The sequence below is a fragment of the Candoia aspera genome, chromosome 1, assembly GCF_035149785.1.
Source record: "Candoia aspera isolate rCanAsp1 chromosome 1, rCanAsp1.hap2, whole genome shotgun sequence".
In the NCBI taxonomy this organism is placed as follows: Eukaryota; Metazoa; Chordata; class Lepidosauria; order Squamata; family Boidae; genus Candoia; species Candoia aspera.
In genome coordinates, this window is record NC_086153.1 from 121,822,979 (window position 1) to 121,843,462 (window position 20,484).

At 36.0% G+C, this 20,484-nt stretch overlaps 1 protein-coding gene across 1 annotated transcript in view; it reads right to left on the bottom strand.

Annotated features, from left to right (window-relative positions):
* DDX43 (DEAD-box helicase 43) overlaps nt 1-13,152 on the bottom strand; it is a 36,077-nt gene extending 22,925 nt beyond the window's left edge. Inside the window, exons 1-5 of the mRNA XM_063291120.1 lie at nt 12,826-13,152; nt 11,114-11,169; nt 9,537-9,669; nt 9,043-9,192; nt 7,390-7,471 (exon numbers count right to left, since the gene is read on the bottom strand). Coding sequence (XP_063147190.1) covers nt 7,390-7,471; nt 9,043-9,192; nt 9,537-9,669; nt 11,114-11,169; nt 12,826-13,141 — 737 coding nt within the window. The 5' untranslated portion in view covers nt 13,142-13,152. The remainder of the gene's footprint in view (nt 1-7,389; nt 7,472-9,042; nt 9,193-9,536; nt 9,670-11,113; nt 11,170-12,825) is intronic.
* Between the last annotated feature and the right edge of the window lie 7,332 nt (nt 13,153-20,484).

The window sequence follows — 20,484 nt, forward strand, 5'->3', positions numbered from 1 at the left end:
GTTGGATAGCCATTAGTCTAGGATGGTCTGGTTTCTCTTCAGATAGCATAAATCTTTTGCCTGGTATGGTCCGAATATTCCTTTCTTGGGCAGGGGGTTTGGACTAGAATATTTCCAAGATACCTTCCAATGCTATTCCGATTCCATATGGGACAATGCTCATCTGCCATCTTTGGGCATATGCAAGTATTGAGTAAGTGGCTGCTAATGATCCATAAAATGTGATAAAGAGCTAAACAGTGGTACCTTTCCAGTGGTGAGATTTGCCTTACTCTTCCAAATCAACATCCACATGTTTGTGTGCTTCCTCAGGTAAACTGAAACTTGACTAGAGCTAGGCTTTTCCAGTTAGGATGGAGGTATTAGCTGTAGCTCTTGAACATTCCCATTAGCTTTGGAGAAAATATCTTACCTTTGATTATTTAATTGGTAAGCAGAAATTTTCTCTTTTGATTAAGTCTTTAGCTCTGAGAGAGAATAATGGTTCAAAAACACTCATCACAAAAAACGACCATTCCCCAGTGCCATTTAATCCAGAGAAGGAAATGTGAAAAACTTGAAGTTTTTTATATATTGAAAAATCTGGTAAAGCTGATACAATTTCTAACAAATGAGAAAAGTTTCTAATTTAGGGTTAGGACTGGGAATTCTTGGAGCTTTTGAAATCTCATTCAGTAATTATAAACATATTCAGCCAAAGTTGAGATGATTAATTAAAAATGAGCATTTTTTCATAAAAGTATGAAAGAGTTAAAGAACATAATTAAAGAATCTCATTAGACTAGGATTGGTCAACCTGAAAACACTAAGAATTTGTTTTGTTTTGTTTTTAAAAGGTGGATCTCCAAGATGAAACAGTCCAAATGCAAGATTTATGATGTAAAAATAATCTTAACATTAAAAGAAAACCCTTTCCCTTCAGTGTGGAGCAAGAGTAGCTTCTAGTGGCCTTTATGGATAAATTCATATGTAAGCTTTTCTTATTGCATACTGAAAATCAAACCTGCAAATTATAGGGGCTTTTGTTATCACTCAACATCAAGACCTAGCCTAGTTGTAGTTAGGTTCCTTAGATGAACAATCTGAAACAATATTTTGCAGCTTTCTGAACAAGCAACTTGTTTGGAATACCCTACAGCAGTGTTCCTAAAATGTGGTCCTTGGATCCCTGGGGGTTCCCCATGACCTCTCTCAGGAATCCGTGAAATCAAAATTATTTGCCAGCCTATACTGAAAAATAATACAATATTAAATCCCACTAAACAATTGTGAGAAGCAGTAGTGGCAGTGAATGTGTCAATTTTAATTTTTAATACGTGAAATATCTATAAATATAACCCATATGAACAAAAGCTCTTTTAGGGTCCTCCATAATTTTTAAAAGTGGGAAGGGATCCTGTGAGAAAAAAGTTTAAGAAACATTGCCCTAGAGAATAGATTATTTTTAAACTGCCTCCTCAGATAATTAATATAAACAATTCAGTAAGGTCCACCTTCCAGCAGTATGGAATCAGCAGCTCTGTTCTTCATTCCTAGATTCCAAGGTGAAAAAGTTCCACATTCTGTTGACAAATATCTTACGTGGTAATCAGAAGGAGAAAAAAAACAGCAGTCCATTTATATAATTTTTATAACTTATTGCAGATGGAGTCCACCTGGGAAGGAATTTCCATATTGTAGCTTGATTTGTCCCTTCCAGAAATACATATACTTCTAGGGTATTTTATTATTTCACTTCTTAAATTTTGGGATTTTATTTGAATTTTTCCCACATGAATAATTGTAGCTTTTATTTTTTATTTTGAATTTTTAAAAACTAAATGCAACTCAGTTTATTGAATATTTTAATCTTTTTTTTCCTTTTCCTTGGCCCATGGTCATATTGAGTCTTTTTTAAAAATATCTATGTCAGCTTTGTTTTGTTAATACTGTATGTTAGACACTTGGCATCTCTATCTCTGGGAAAGAGGTTTTTTTTTTTTAATCTAAAGCCCAAAGGTGACTTCTTGCATGAAACTTATATTCTTCTTCATGGGAAGGATTAAAATATAAGGTGGTTTGGTGAAATACGTATTTACAGTAATTCAAAATTGGCTAGGGATGTAGCAATATTAACAGATGTCCTTATATGGTTGTGCAACATAAAATATCTGAAAATGAATAATATGTTTTAATATTGGTGATTAAGATATTTGGACATTTAGGTATCTCTTATTTATTAATATGAATCTACAAGAGGTAATTTAGAATATAAAAAGTAGAAACAAAGGGAAAAATGTTATCATGTCTGGGGCGGGAGAAAGAGTAGTCATTCCTGGGGATGGTCAGTTTCTTAGAAGGACCCTGCTCTGCTTGCAAATCAGAGAACTTCCAGCCATTGGGGTTTTTATCATATTTATTTTATTATGTATTATAGTATTTTACAGTTTTGTATTTTTCTTATTTATGTTTTATTGTAAACCGCCCAGAGTCCCTTTTGGGAGATGGGCGGTGATAAATTTGGTTAATAAATAAATAAAAACCTGGTAAATAATTGACTTCCAGACTGAAAAAACAACGTAACATTATTCCTAGAAGGAAAAGTTCTCAGCCCAAAATATATTATTGTGATTTAATAAACCAACATTTTAAAAACAAAAATAGTTTTGTATGCTGATTCAGTCATTTCTGATGAACAAGTTGAATACTTTTTTGCACAAAATATATCTTCCAAAGGTCTTGCAAGATCAAATTGCAAGATTGTAATTTAGCTGCACCACTACTGTTACAGGCAATACTGCAATCATTGATACTAACAAATCAATGAAAACAGGGGAAGTTCTTGGTCCACATGATTTTCCTATGAAATGGAATAACACTTATATGGAATGTTTTTATCTTTTACTACTGGAGGTTATAACATTTTTTAAAATGGATTTTTCCCTCTTTTTTGAAGCTTATGCTGAAGAGAAGTAGAAAAAACTCATCAGTGTATGCAAGTTATCACCACATTCTTTGTGGAATATTTGGACAGCAATCTTGGCACTGAGTTATATTACCTTCAAAAAAATCATCCTGTACAATCTGGAGTTATAAAATGGAAACAAGCTTGACATAACTTTACATTGATAATTAATATTTCCAAAAAGCAGTTGGAGGAATTTGAAGTGGCAATGGTTATTTTGCTGCATACCAAAAAACTTTTTGCTGTGGCACAAGTATTTGGAACATGTTACGAAAAAGAAGAGTTGTTGTCTTGTTTTTATTTGATATATTAAATACCTCAACAAAAGTTACTACAAGTGGAATTTCTTTACGTATCAAACTGTCTCAAGCAACTTGTCCTTCATTAACTTTCATGATTAATTGGGTATAAATATGGCTGAAGTTAAACAAAATTGTTATTGCATGAAGATTTGGGGTCTTACTGATAGTTATCAAGATTTACTTAGATGTATGTAAAATTGTGGATTTTACCGAAGTTTAGCAAACTGTCAGTTAATTCAGTCACTGGAATAAATTTAACATGTTTTCAATTACATCTAAGATAACCAATAACATTTCTGGAAAAAAATGTGGTTTCTTTATTGTATAAATTAAGTATCTTGTATTATTCTTTCTAGGAAAATATTGATTTAAGTATTTCAGATTGATAATGATAGTTGAAAATTGCCATGAATTGTTAAAATGAATATATTTCCAGATACAGATAGATACCTATACATGCATCTTGTGGTACTTCCTTTTGTATTTTAAAAAAGACTGAAAAATTACTGAGAAAGTTTTTATGTGGTAGACAGACCCACAAGTTTGGTTTATCTAAACTGTGACTTCCTAATGAAGATGGTATGTGTGTGTGTGTTAATTTTCCCTATTTTCAATGTTATTAGGCTTATATTTTCATCTCTTTTTTCTGCAGCATTCAAATTATTTAGTTCAAGGAACACTATGGACAGAACTAGAAAGTTATTATCTTGGCAGGTGTTTAGGGTTTTTTTTTAGTTGAAATTTAGTAAACTTTTCAACATTAAAAGCTGTAGGACCTATTTGGAAGATTTGAGGGCAGAAGTTTATATTTGAACTCTGCTTATCTGAAAAAAAAATAACATTCCTAACTTAAAATGAGAATGGTAATCCCAATTTTAAAAATTACATTTTCTTGTTTGGGTGGAAAAAGTAGTAACAGTCTAGGCTGATTTTTTAAAATTCATTCAAAGCATCTGATGTATTCTAAAAGAACTGGATGTGACTGGTTAGCAGCTTCTGAAATTCCCAAATAACTTACTGGAAATTATTTCAGAAGTCTCAAAATCTACAGTTTATTCTATAGAAAGTTGAAGATTATTATTAAAGTAGATACTGGTAATTTGCAAGAAATTTGGAGTAACTTATTGTGATGGATTAATGGTCTTGTGTTTTAAAGTTGCATATGTTTTTTGAGCTCTTTCAATGCTATTACAGTAATTCATCAAAATACTCTTTTTCATGTCTATTGGGCACTTCAGCAAATATTTAAAAAGGAATCAGTAGCAACCATTTTATGCTACAGAAGGTAATATATTTGAGGGGATTCTAACATATATGATTGTTCTGTTTTGATCTAATATTGATGCTATCAATATGATTTTGGGAACAGAAATAATGTTTAAAGATGAGCCTGGAAGGTGATGAAATGCTTGTAAAGGACAATCCTTTGCTAAAATCAGAGCTCTTGCTGATGCAGCTAGAGTGGAACGTCTGCTAGATAGTTCGGTCCCCTCCTGGCTGCTTACCAGCCACTGTTCATCCACCCAAGCTATCCATGTAATCAAGAAACTTGGCATCAAGGAAAATTGTCACTATTGATCTTGCTTGTTTTCTTCTTTTAGTCATGCAGGCTAGCAAACATAAAGATCTGCTCATCACCCAAAGGATCCAGGAGTATCATTCCAGTGTGAAGTCATGCTTCTAAGACCCTAACTTCCTTGGAGCCAACTTTTCTTGCTGTTTGCCCAAAGGCCTTTCAGGAAAACAACTGTGAGCAGAACCTCACTCAGAACCTCAGCTTCAAACTGGGGGTTCTTGGTGAAAATTCAACTGTGATTTATTCCTGGAGCAGGTTCAGCTGTTCACATAAACCATGTCAGACTAATCAAATCATAACCTAATGTTGCAAAAAGGCTTTAGACAAAGTTTCGGCCAGTTCTTTTTCTTCTTCGTGTGTTTCAGGAAGTTCAGATACTGAGAAATGTGTTGATTCACCACCTAATCTTGGATGCCTATATGTAAACACTGAATTAGGATAACAGAGTTGATGTTCAGTTAATTAGAATTATTAATTTCCAGTATTTCTATATTGCCACAATTACATATCCTTAGGAAATTCACAATTAAATAATAATAATAAAAAACTGTAAACGTTATAGTAACTCTCATAAAATAGACAAGTTTAAAATGGCTTATTGCCGATCACATGGGACAAACTGGCTTCTACTCATCAGAATTGGATTCTGCATTTTGTGTCAACTGCCATTTCCCAGTAGTGTTCAAGAAAGAGAGTGTACTGCTTAATCTAATCTGGAGAGAGTTGAAGGCATGGATGATTGTTGCCAATCACTCCAAAAGGGCCACATTTGTTGTATCAGCTGAAGCTGGGAAAAGCCATTCTTGGCCATACCTTGTACCTGCTGATCTAGCCAGAGCTGTGCATTCAGGGGCAACCCCGAAATTGAAGACCAACTTCTCCAGAGAGAGAGAATGGCTCCCTTAAAAGCAGCAAGGCATTCACGCAACAACCATGTGGTTGAAGGATAAACAGCCATTTTGTCTTACCAGAATTCAATCTCAACTTGTTTAATCCCTTCCAGACCCAGAGCCTTTCAGACATCAGAAAGACTTTCACAGTATCTCCTGTTTGACTTTGGATATAATTAGTGTATTGATGATATTTTACTGCAAAGCAATGGATGACCCCTGCCAGCAGCTTCTTATATGTTAAATAGGTGGGGAGAGGACTGAGCCCTGTGTCACCTTATATAAAAGGTGCCATTATCTCAACTGTTTATCACCTACCATTAATGACTGGTACCATCCACTTAGAAAAGAAGAGACTCTCATAGTGTTCAAGAAGTGCTCCAGGCAGCTTCTCTACCATTTCATCTCCTGGAAAACCTCAACAAAGCAGGGAAGTCCCTGGGAACTCAAGTAAGGAACAGATCACAAAAATTCAATCCTATTCAATGCCACAGCAGCCTCCCTATTCCAGATGTCAGCCAGGATCACTGAAGATCTGCCCACCTTTTACTGCAACTTCCCAAATCCCTCTTGGCCTCTGAATATATCCATTTGGAGTCAGGGAACAACATCTTATTTGGTCCTATAGATGTCAGTTCCAGCAACTAGCTTCTGCCTGACCAAAAAATTATCTCAATGTGACAAGACACATGGGTCATTAAGTTGGAAGCAGCAGGAGTCCCAGGGAAGGAATGTGGGATGCTGCAAGGAGGGGGTGGGGGAGGCCAGGAGAGGTCTTGTGCAGGGCATACATGAGTTGGGGGAGGCTGGGAGTGTTGCGGCGCCATGTAAGCGCAGAAAAGCCAGGGAGGACTTACTGGAGCTACTTGTGACCTTCCCTGCTGGCTTCCCCATTGACTTTGCTTGTGGGAAGCCGGCAGGGAAGGACACAAATGGTGACCGTGGCTCCCTGCAGCGTTGTAATCACAAGCCAGGCACCTGAGGACTACCTGTAGTGGTGATCAATTCCCACTGAGTCCTTATCCCACTCATCCAATGTATACATTCTCTACCATCTCTATTGACCTATTCCAGTCACATAAAAACAGAACATCCGTCTGAATCTTATCTACAGAACAGCCCCAGATGTTCTCACAAGCCACCACCACACTGCATACTAGCACTCTATCCTTCCTCACTGATAGCCTTTCGGAAGCTTTTAAATCTCCCAGAGGGAGAAATTGGAGAAATTATTTTGATTATTGCTACTTGGATATCTATTTCTTATTTCTACATACGTTAATTATTGTACCTAACTGTATTACCACTAGGTACTATTATTAGTAAACTATAATAATTAGTCTAATTAGCTACTGTAATCAGAATCATGAAGATGTGGTGGCACACAAATTTAATAAAAATAAAAAGTTGTTTAATGGCTACTGTTTCGTAGGTTACATACTGTACCAATATGCCAATACTCTGCAAAAAGGAAGACTCAGTTAAACAGATGCAAACTGTTTCAATACACTGCATATATCATCTATCTTTTGAAATGTAGAAAGGGTCCATTTTGGCTTCATGGTAATCATCCACAGATAAAGTATTAACTCACTATTTAATAGACAACTCCAGATCCAAATATCTAAAACATCCCAAACAAATACAAAGCTTAAGCTTCTATATCCTAATCCTTACCGCCATTTATCAGCTTCTTCTTGCGACATAAAAGCAATATTTGGTGCTTCTTTGTAAAAGAACTTTTCAATTGGAGGCATATCTGGTAAAATTAACAGAAAAGTTTATAGCAAGAAAACCAATTTCTCAAATTATAATTTAAAAAAAAAAATAGGACAATTTGCGGAGAAACAATTATGTTTACACTGTAGATGACAACCTAATCCTTGTTTTTTTTTTTTTTTTAAAAATCATTTGTTAAGTCTAACAACTGCAGGTAATTGTCCTTTGTGGAGCACATACAGTTTTAGTATGGCTTGCAAAGAATTGAAAATAATAAATATATAGAAGTTTAAATTTATTTTACATAATAGTTTTAAAAACCATAAAAAACTTCACTAAACAATAGATGTACACCCACAGAAAGAATACTTCAGTATCTCTTTTACTTAAAAATGTACCACACAATTTTACTACATATATGACAGCAATCTCAGACTTATATTCAAAGATTTTAAAAACACCTCCTGCAGAGTGAGACAATTTGTATCATGCATTCAAATGCCACAAGCAACTAAATATTTCTGGCTCATTTCTTGCACATAGGTTTCTCAAGGTCTAGTCTTTCCAGGGTCTGATGCTATAACCATCATATTGCATTTATCGTAAGTGATTTGTGCACCTGCAGTTATACCATAAGACAGGCATATATGTGGCTCAGGCGCATTACACTCATATCATCAATTTACAGATTATACCCAACTCTACTTCTAATGCAATTAGGTGGTTGGTATTCTGAACCAGTGCTTGGGTAGGGTAATAGACTGGATAAGGGTCAGTAAACGGAGACTCAATCCAGACCAGGTGGAGGTACTGTTTGTGTGTGGTGTATCTGTCCAGTGGAGTGGTGCCCTGCCAGTCCTGGAGTGGTCCACACTCACCCTAAAGGTAGAGGTTCGCAGTTTGGGGGTGATCCTAGATCCATCATTGTCACTATAAGCCTGGCCGATCTCGAAACTTCAGCTGACTCAAAATACAGAAGCTAGATTGCTCACTAGCTAATATGAACACATTATGCCAGTACTTCACCACCTACACTGGCTGCCGGTCTATTTCTGGGGGGGGGGGGGCAGTCTGTTTCTAGAGGGCTTCAAAGGGCTGATTTTTACTTTAAAGCCTTCAATGGCTTAGAAACAGGTCACCTAAAGGAGTGCCTTCTTCTGTATGTTTATCCAGACCTTAAGATCTTCTAATTAGTCCTTCTACCATGTCCCCCACCAAAGGAGATAAGGTGGGTCTCTACAAGAGAAAGAGCCTTTTCTGTGGTGGCACCCCATGAAATGCTATCCCCAGAGAGGCTGGTGTCCACATTACTATCATTTTGACACCTTTTTATTTTCTCTGGCTTTTTAACTGTATTTTAATTCATACTGTTTTAGATTTTAACAACCACCCTGCTGCCACCTAGCTGAACCTGTACACTGACTCTTATTTTGTAAGATGAGGGAAATAATCTTCCTTTTCCTTCTCCTTTGTGAGGAGCTATCTCCTAAAGGCCTTTGCACTAGATCCTACATACTCTACTTAGAGGACAGTAACCCGTTTTGAAAGCAAATGACTTTTACCTTGAAGGCTAATAAGGCATCATTCATTAAAAAAAATTGTTACACTAACCAGCCCACTTCATGGCTTCATATTTAGCTTTGTTTTCTCGAAGGGAGGCCCAGTTAATGGATTGTTTTGGACTACTGAATCCAGAACTGAAAACTACAGATTGACTTTCACTGTAAGAAGTACTTCCAATATCCTGGTACTTAAAGGAATCTGTTAAAACAAAATCAGGCTTCAGTTATTAAAACATTTTAGTATCAGATTGCCATGCAATTTAAATGAGGACAGGGCAAGTCTAACTAGGATCACGTAGAAATTCCATCTCAAGGCCACTTAAGGATAGTGTTTATCAATTAAAATATTTTTGGAATATTAAAAAAAACAATCTTAAGAAATCTGGAAATGTTTTATTCCACCATTAATTACTTTCTATAAGCTTTCAATTTATTAATGTCTCATCAGCAGAGTGGCTAAATATTATATGAACATTAAATCAATAAAATTAATTTTCTGAGAATGTCTATATATAACACGCACACCAAGTTTTAGAGTCTTACCTTTAATACGTCTTTCTCCTGTATTGTTTTGACTATAGCTTTCAATAAGATCATCAATCAGCATTTTAGCTTTTGTTTGCTTATCACTTCCACCAAAAATTTTTATTTCAGCTTCATAATTTCCCTTTACAACCTAAAGACAAGATTTTAATTTAGATCAGGAATTAAAACTTAGAAATGAAGCAATCTACATAATTGAATTGTAGTGATTTAAAATAAAGAAAATATAAATTTATTTTTATGACTTAAAACATTTACAAATATTCCTGTATATATGTGTGTGTGTGTGTTCAACTAATTTATATAGTCACCCATCTATTCAAAAAACCCTGGGTGGAGAGAAGAAATAAGAACAAATCAACTATTGATTATGTACCATCAAGTTGTTTTTGACTCCTAGCAATCACATAGATTTCCTCCATGATGATATGTCCCTAACCTGGTCTTCAGATCCATTAAAAAGAAACTAAGTTGAGGCCCCTAAAAATCATATTATCAGCTCATCAAGCAAGCCACATCCACATCAGAGCTCCATCAACATCTGGACCAGGATGTTGGGGCCAGGGTGGCTTGGCCTAGCCAGGTCTTCACAGCCTTCCAAAAGGTCAACAAGTAAAATTTGGAATTAATTAGAATGACACTTAAGCTATACCAAGTATGTTTCACTGATAGAGAGCCAGTTTGGTCTAGTGGTTAAGGCAACGGGCTAGAAACCAGGAGACTGAGAGTTTTAGTCCTGCCTTAGGCATGAAAGCCGGCTGGGTGACCTTGGTCCAGTCACTCTCTCTCAGCCCAACTCACCTCACAGGGTTGTTGTTGTGGGGAAAATAGGAGGAAGAAGGAGTATTAGGTATATTCACCGCCTTGAGTTATTTATAAAAATAATAAAGGCGGGATAGAAAATAATAAATATATAAAAATAAATTTGTCTTTCTAATCAAATATTTTACTGTAGCTAAGCAAAAATGTGGAAGATATTTATGTCTCTTTCTATATATTTTTAAAAACTTGTTTTTAGTTTTGTTTCCTAATAGGTATAAAACATGTCAGCAACAAAATCATATAGTGCTTACTCAGAAGTAAGTTACATTGAATTCAGTGAAGCTTACTCTGAGGTTAGTATAACAATCAAATCAATATAAGCCCACAACAAAGGTGCCAACTTTTTTCTAGAAACATTTCCTCTGGTTACAGGTACCAGTGTTTCTTGGTAACAGAAGTAGTAAACCTAGCTTTATGGTGGAAAACTCACATATTTAAAAGATGCTTATTAAAAGCTACAAGAACAATATCATCCAATCACAAATATTTAGTATTTTTTTAGATCTGTTTCTTGGGATGCAAAGTACATCAGTAGGCTTTTTATAGAAATAAAAATTGAATAGTCAAGTATCATTTAACTGAGTTACTTATATAAACCTATAAACCTATATACATACTAGAAGTTGTCTTCCCAAATTTTCTTAGCTGTTTCTTCCATGACCAGGATACTAGGACTGAATATAGAAAAGATTTCTCTCTCACAGAGCATTTCCCCCCCACAGAAACTGACACATGTATGAATTAGAACATCTTACCTGTATTTTACAACCTGATGATTCCTCAAGTTCCTTAATTTTAGTTCCACCCCGACCTATTGTAAAAGTAAATAGATTCATATGCAAAACTTTTCCACAACTTAAGTCAGTCCAATCTTTTACATGCATATTGCTGTTGACAACACTGTTAACTTTTTCAAATCAAGAAGTGTTAACAAGTATTTGAAATTCAATAAAAAAGGACACAAACTTCAAATACAAATTCTCAAAAGTTATACTGTTTCACAGATTATCAATTTTTTCCCTTGTTCTCCAATGTCAACTGGTATTTTAGTGACACATCATTATAGGATCAAAGCAATCCTTTTACTATATTCTTCCTTATATATATTTATTTATTTACTTTATTTGTATGCCACCCATTCCTGAAGGCTCTGGGTGGCTACATCCATGTTCAAAGCAATGTCAAGCAATTTAAACTAGCTGAAATAGTCTTAATGGGTTTTACCAGGTTATATTATCATTCAAATCGATTTCCCCTGAATCCATCAGAATCCCAAGTCTTGAAAAACACTGATATTTAACAAAATTGGAGTATTTCACACACACAATTAACAAAATGCTACTTTTCCTAATAACTACTCAAATTTATTAAAATATTGCAGCTGTAATACACCATCTTACATAAGAAATGGCTGAATGAATTTTCTATGACATTAATGTTACTCTTGATATGAAATATTCAGATAATTTGAGTTCACTGATAACTAAATTGACAATCAGAAATTTGATCTGTGGTTGAATTTATAAGCACTAGAACTAATAAGCTCCTTGGGATCAGCCAGGCTTGATTTTTAAAAAATAAATACAATACCCAGTTCTTTCACACACCCTAAAGCAGCATGATATACTGCAACTGCAGGCAATTGTAGCATTCTTCTTCCAACAAATACACAGTTTATCTATGTTCTATGAAGGTAATTCTGGATACACAAAATCACTTTGCTAGTAATTAATTCTATAGCAATTATATTTTCCTTATCCTTTTTATCAACTAAATTACAAGCAATTTTAGACTATAAACCTTTGCAAACTGTAAATGTTTGTAAACAGAAAAGTGTTATGTACATATAGACAACTAGAGGAGGCTCCTCAAACTTAGTGTCCTCCAGATGTTTTGAAATTCAGCTCCCCTAATCCCCAATTAGCATCTGAAAGTTGAAGTCCAAACCTGTAGAAAGGATCAGGTTAAGAAAAGCTGCTAAGAAGCCATCCAAATCTACTTTTTATTCACCACTACTGCAGTCTTTCATTCCTTTAGTGAAGGTTACATATTTGGCCCTAGTATATCCATCACACTAAGCCGTACTGACATGGTTTGCTTGGTTTTGGTTCAGTGTATTGCCCAGTCTGAACTGTGATTCAAAAAAACAGGTTAAACAAACCATGGCTAAGTCTGATATGTTAAGTCTATCTTACGGGGGAGTTACTCAATAGACTTAAGACTCAATAGACTTAGCCAGCAGTCCTGTTTAGAAATGTGCTATTACATATTACTTAGGCATGAAGCTCCGTGACTTTGTGCCAATCACTCTCCCTCAGCCCAAACCACCTCACAGGGTTGTTGTGGGGAAAACAGGAGGCAGGTGGATTAGGTATGTTCACCGCCTTCAGTTACACATTAAAAAGGCGGGAATAATAACAACAACAACAACAACTTCACCCTCGCGAGTAGCGGGCTTGGCTGCTACCTATGAGGGTGCCGATGAGAGCATTATCCAGGTGGAAGCACAATGGGAGGGACCCCACCCGCTGCCTGCCTCCTCCTCCTCTAAAGGGGCCGCGTGCCCGATACTCTAGGGCCCGCGACTGCCACGGCTCGCGGGCAGACGCCGGCCGCGAGCCCCATCTCTTCCCGCCGCCTCTCTCTTCTTTATCTTCGTCCACCGGCCGGGTCCCCAAAGCCCTCGAAGGACCCGCCAGCCCCGAGCGCCACTCGCTCAGGGGAGGCTTAGCGGAGGATGCGCGAGGCTCGTCCTCATCACTGTCCGCCTCCCAGTCAGACATAGCAGGAGACACCCACAGTCCGGAAGAACCGACGCGGACTACCCGCCGGTTATCCCTGCACGTGCGGCGCTAAACCGCCCGCTGCCGGCGGCGGCAATGATTGGATGGCGCGTCCATCATTGTCAGGAGGTGATTGGCCGAAGCGTTTCCGTCTTTGCGCCGTCAATTCCAAAGAGATTAAAGAATGCCAAGGATAGCTTTAAGGGTGGTTTTTACCAAAGGACGAACTGTAATGGTGGGGACGAGAAGCCGGGCCTCTGCGGAAGTTACCTTCAACTCTAGCCACTGTTACTCCCAAGTAAGCATGTTGATGTCATACGTACCTCGCCTCGAAGCAAGTTTTAATTCCAGAATCAATTCCACGTAGTTGTAGTCGGGGCATGTGGAGTTCTCTTCTAGTTTTGGCCTCTTCACTCTCTAGAACAATTCGCTTTATGCTCAAGACTAGCAGTTATTTGGTAACAAATCTTACTGAACGCGATGCGACTTTTCTTTCGAGTAAACTTGCCTATAGGATGGCTGTAAAGAGTTACCGTTTGATAGCAGAGAACCAGATTATCTAAAACTTTTTTTCCTCCATTGAGGAGGATCTATAATGTCTCCTTTTTATTTTCATAGCTATACAGTGAGGAGAGAGAGTTCTCCAAAATCTCTGGGGGAGCAGCCATGTTACTCTGCTGTCGGAAAAATATATAAATATGTAGTTTAAGATGATCTTCCTCAAATTTGATATGCCCCAGATGTTTGGAGACTTCAGTTCCCTTAATTTTATGCTAAGATGCCAAAGACTGGTACATATAGAAGGTGTAAGACTGGTCCTGCTGGATCTGACCAAGGCTTATATTAGACCATTTTCTAGTGTTTTGGCTAGGGGAAACAGGGCTCAGAACATGTCAACTGGAATGCAAAAAACCTGGATGGTTACTGGATGGTAACAAAGAGATACATAAACCATTCTTTGCTGCCATCTGGCACTCATCCACATTCTTGCAGTCCAGCTATGATAGCTTTAGCTTTAGCCTTCTTTGAAAATAATTTGCCATGAGGATATAAGGGTATACTAATTGAAAAGAACTTGAGAGATTACTAGTAGGCTGGTTCTGTGTTTTTGATCTCTCACATAACACAATCTTTCAAATCAATTCCCTCATTCAGGGCAGAAGAGCATACAGTACATGCAGATTTTTTTTTCTTTGGTTTTTTTTTTAAATTAAACTTCAAAAACATTGAAATTAAAATTTCTTTAAAAATACCTTTAGTAGTTTATGGTATATAGAAACTAAATAGCAATATAACAGTATTATGATTAGATAAAAAAAATGTAACTTAAACTATATAATGAAGAAAAAAGTAAAGACACTATACTGAACAACATAGAGAAAAAATGAGAAAAAATCCTAGAAAATAGAGGAAAAAATGAAAAAGCTGTAAACAAACAAAACTCAAAAAACAAACACCCAAATTGTATCTAATTTTGCATATGTATAGAGAGAGAAAAAGAGAAAGACCTATAAAAGCCTATTTAAAGTTTATAAATAAATATCAATTAAAATTCTAAACTTTCTTCAAACGTTTTCAATGTAACGGTTTGATTTTTAAACAATAAATTCAGCCTAGACCATATGGATATTCTCCAGTCATGCCTCTCCCTTGATACAAAGCTAATTCAAAGTCTGAGAGTTGACAGATTTTGATAAGCCAACATTTAGAGTCTGGGACACAGTATTCTTCACAGTATTCGTTATGGTTGCCTTTTTCACAATAGTCCAAGCTTGGTATAGTTAGTTATTGATAGATTAAAGACTTCAGATTTTTGGAATATACTTGAACAAAACATTGACATTTTTCATCCTTAACTGCCTTTGAGGAATCTGGTTCATCACAACATAATATCTAACAAATAAGTTACAAGTAGATACAGTATGCCCATAAAAAAATACACCAAAGCTTCTTCATTACATTTCTAGCATATAAATAAGAGCCGCCCTTTTTTAAACATTGAGGGGTCCAATAGTCACTGATTGTTTTGCTGAATTGAATGTTTAAATCATAAGAAACAAATCTGATATTCCTTAAAACTCAAAGCCAGTAATTGGGCAATAAGGGATACTTCACTTTACTATTCTGATTTTTTATACATTGTTCAAATTTATTTTTGAATTTAAAAATAATAAAGTTGTATCTCTGGAATTTCAAGAGGCTGCAAGAGTATCAGAGCCAAACAATGTGGATGACAAGTGTTTTAACTATTGCCATTCAGCCTTTCTATGCAAATGCAATTATGAATGAATGACACTCAATTATGAGTGAACTTCACTCAGCAAGCAGCCAACTAGAGTTGCTCTTTGTTTTTCAAATATGCTAAACATAAAAAAACCCATAATAGAATTTATGAGAAAAATATAATTAAACGATATTGACGATGGCTTACTAAAGTTTATGCATGTGGACTCTGTGCTTTTCTGTCCTTTTGATTGGAGATTTCAGAGAACCTTTGAAGATAAAGATACACTCAGTGTATAAAGGGACCCTAAATTTGTGTGAACCTGGAAAAATACATGACAGTTTGAACAACTTAAAAAATCTGCTTCCTTTGAGCTCCCAAATGTTCCACATCCCCTTCTTCAAATAATTTGTACAGCCCTAAATATATGTTTTCTAACTAAATAGCTAAAACTTTTGGTAGAGAGTTTTAATAATAGAAAAATCCTCATGATTTTTCAAAATCATTATTCTAAAATTACGAGTGCAGTAGCAATTTGATTACCCTAATTTGAGAATGCTTATAAATGTATGATGTGTGGGCATATAATCAATTAAAATGTGAGAAGGTGCATCCAGTGAGTTTAACCCTAGTCCTGTAAAATCTTTTACAGCTGGAGAGAGATGTAGAACTATTGGGTTCTTTATACCCTCAGGGAAATAAGAAAAGCATAATACCATTCTGATGAGAGAGAGGAGGATAACATAGGTTTGGAGATGCATAAAAAGGGCATGTCCATGTCCAAGGAGATACCCAAACCATGACCATCAGGGAAGGAAATAATACGTTTACATATTCTTAGCTTAGCCACACAGTTAACTGATACTAAATCACTCAGACACAACATGAATTTAGGCCACAGGCTCTGCCACCATTTCTTAAAGTTAACACAATACATTAATCATAGTATTTAAAACCAATTTTATTAACAATAATATGGACATTTTATCATGTAATTACAATGAGCACTGTATTTTATTGTGATGGTTAAAGCCATTCTAACATCAGTGGAAATCTCCTTTATATTTTGCCATTGTTAGACAACTATTTGCTCCCATTGCTCCCCCTGTTTGGGCCAGGCCTGCACTTTATAACATTGCCAGTTGTAGAAGAAGACTTTTTGCCTATAGAAATGGTACATATTTAAATTATTGGGAACTTTGTAAAGCAGAAATAAAATGAATCCTCCATTTCAAACATCTGCCTTATTTAGTACATTGAAAAAAGTGACATTTCCCACAGATGGATGATAAAGTATCTTTGAACAACAAATTACTTGTTCTGCATGTAATTTGAGTAAAGTGAATAGAACCTAAACAGATTAAATTTGGTTTCATTAATTAAGGACCCAGTTCCAAATATCTCTATATTTATTGGTGAAATACTATTATGTTTAGGATGAACTAAGGCTGCAATTCTAAGCACTGGAGCACCACACTGTGCATTAGATATAGTACCACATAATGCAACATAAGCCCACAGCTCCCATGTCTCTTTGTCTCTTCAATGAAAGCTAATTCAGGAGTAAGTTACTGAGGCTGCAGAAGCAAAAAGGAGAAAAAAGAAGCAGGAGCTCTCCACTTTTCTGTCATAACTTTTTTCCTAAATTACCACCTTTCAGTATGATGTCTCAGCAAGAACAATTCAGCTGATTGTCATTCTACATATTTGTATGCAAGGTACAGCTTAGGGAGTAGTCCCATTTAACTCAGCCTAGCTCAAATAGGAGAAAACAGGCTTCAGCTTTACTCTTTTGCTTATATATTTCGTCTCCTAAATTTTACGTTTTTCAGCATTTTGTAAAAAAAGTTTATTCCCTTTATCCCTGTTTAGTATTTTGTACGTTAATTTTCAAAGTCAATGTGACATATGTGACATAAGTATTAAGTTTCCTCAGGAAATAATTGGAATACCAACATTTTAAGATTAAAGATATGCTTAGCAAAAGTAACTTCCATAGTTTAAACTGGCACAATTCTTATGTTGAGGAAACAAATAGGAATCTTTATTTAGGATTAAGTTCCAATCCAGATATAGCACATTTTAAGTTTAGAAAATAATTTGTCCAGTCACAGAAGAGGATTAAGTGTCTGTCACATTATTTAATGACAGCAGCCAGTTTACGTAGGATCTTGTAAACACATATAAACAGTTGACCCGTGTTAGTAAAGGTGTATGATCTTTGCCTTATGAATGGGACACTCTATTCATATTTAAATAAAATATAAACCAGAAGAAAATATATGTTTGTAAGGATATAATAAAAACTATTATTTTCAATTCATTTTTCAAGCAAGGGACACTGGTATTGTAATGGCATGTGGGAAAGACCTTGGGAGACTGTGAGAAGGGAGCAGTCAGATAAGAGAGGGCGTAGCCCGCAGCAAGAATGTGGGCGGAACAAAAGGCTCAGAAAGGACCCTCCCTAATTTCTCAGGCTGTAAAGGAGACGGCAGGAGATTTGTACTTTCAACAGACTTGAAAGATTCTGTTAATGTAGCTTTTCAATAAAGTTGAATTAGCTCATCTGATCATGTTTTCTGTCTGGCCTACTTAGTAAGGCTGACAGGTATGTTCAGCAAAATGAAAGGATTTGCATACACCAAGGACGCAGAACCTTCTCACCAGGCCTGCAGGCTCACCCAAAGGCCTCAGGGCTAGTTCTGCACTGCAGAGTGGTGTACTTGCTTATGGATAACACTCAACCCCCTCAATTTATACTGCAATGCCCAAACTGTTTTTAATAGTCAGATTTTCCCCCGTTTTGTGAGGTTCTTTTTATAGCTTTCCTATGCAGCAATATGGTGTCAGATATAGATTTCTTAGAACATTAATGAAAATACTGACTTTTTACCCTACTTCATCCCAAACAGCACATTTATTATCATGGTCAGTAATATTCAGAATGAAAAGAGAAGCTTCCCATGCAGATGGTGGCATAACATGGGGCTCAGTAAATACTTAAATAGGGATTTCTTGTTAAATTTTGATTTTGTTACTTCCAGTAGGAAAAAGGATTTCACCCTTATAAGAATTCCAGCTGAAGATACAGTCTGTGAAACATTATTCTTCTATTTAATATTCAAAATGTACATATAATGATCTTTTAAAAAAAAAAATCACTTTTAACAGTAGAAAAAAATTAAATGTTTAGAACATTATCTGTAAAATCTTCCCACAAACAAGGGGGTGGGGTAATATAAATTATTAACTATAAGTTTGCAAAGATACTCCTGATTAGTGTTTTTTAAGAGCCATTCAGTTTTACATACAGCATTATATGCATAATTAACATTATGAGGACCGAGGCACGTCCTTTAATTAAGGCAACAATAGCAGAGAAATCATCTAACTGCAACCGATTCTGCTCACATTGGAAATGGAGCTCTGTTTGAATGCTGGTGTCCACACAGAAGTATGGCAGGATTTTTTTTTAATCTGTTCAATTGTGTCTGATTCTCGGAGAATACCTGGACAAGTCCTTGCAGTTTTCTTTGCAAGGTTTTTCAGAAGTGGTTTGCCCTTGCCTGATTCCTAGGGCTGAGCGAGAGGGACTGGCCCAAGGACACCCAGCTAGCTTCATGCCTAAGGCGGGACTAGAACTCAGGGTCTCCCGGATTCTGGCCTGATGTCTTAAACACTACACCAAACTGGATAATATTTCTCATTTGTATTTTTTAAAAGGGGAACTTCTCACTGAATAAGTTGCGTGCCTTGTGCCTTTGCATTAGCTCTTTTGATAAGCTTAAATGCAGATTTAGGATAATACACATAAAGCATAAAAAGGCACTATAAAACATTGAATAAATGGAGGGCTTTTATAGATATACTGTCATATTTTTAACTGCATATCTTTGGCAGGACAAACTGTACTTAAACCCCCGTTTGGAAGTAATTTTGGCAGATTTGCCAGATTGGAGAAGGGAATGAATAGCTGTAGATTCAAGTTTCATGGGGTGGGGGGAGGGATTGTTCCTCCCTATGGCCAGCCATATACACATTTCACCAACAACCCTCTTTCATTTGGTTTGGCAGCTGGAGTAGATGGAATCAATTGGAAAAGGAAAGCTTGGCTGAGAGGCATCCTGGAACTGTTTCTACTATAAATATTGTGGAATATGCTGCCACCATCGACTTTCAGGATTGCAAATTATAAAATAAAATACTCTGTGAGAATTGAAAGACTGTCATGTACTTCAAGACCTTCCCATGGAAATTATCATATGATCTTTGACCAAACCAAAACTATGGAATAGCATTCATCATCTTTATATGAAGGAAATAGTACAAACACTTTACACTTTGTGAGGACTTTCACAGAATAAGATTATGATATAACATCCAGACAGTTTATCTATATAAAAAGGCAGAAATTAATGGAGTAAACAATTTAAATTGCAGCACAATCTGCAGCATTTAATCATGATTAAGACTCTTGTGATATTTTGATGTATAACTTCATTTTCAGAGCAAGACTGACTCAAGATACTGAGTTAGTGGCACTCTTCAATTTGTGGAATGCCTGTGGAATCATGAGAGAATATCAAGCATAAGACGTCTTTCTCATGAGCAAACACAGGACATGTTTTTTGGGGGTATGAACAGCAAATTTGAATATGAATTTGAAATGAACAGCAAATTTGGCTATCAGTAGGAAGAGCAATTAGAATGCCATTAGGCTCTTAAAATAATTCAGTGGCAAAACATAGCTATGAAATTGTAATTTGTTTAGTATTGTTTCCTGGTATTGTCAGGAGAAGAGGAGAGGTTGGAAGAACAGAAATCTGCTAGTTCAAAACTGTATCACAGACTAGTATGGATTGGATTTGGGAAGAGAATATTCCTAGAAATGTATTTGAAGGAGGCACTAGTTTTTAGTTTCTTATAGTAAAACCAGACCAGACTTTCAGCTCTTGTTGATACAGATATTTGGAGTACCTGACAGGTAATGTTCAGCACCATCAGATGGGTTAGATTACCAGAATTATTATGGGGAGAGAGAGAAACAGTTTTTAATTTATAAGGAAAGGTTATAAATCGCTTTTTTATGTTCTGGTTCTTTTTCCCCTGTAGGCCTCAC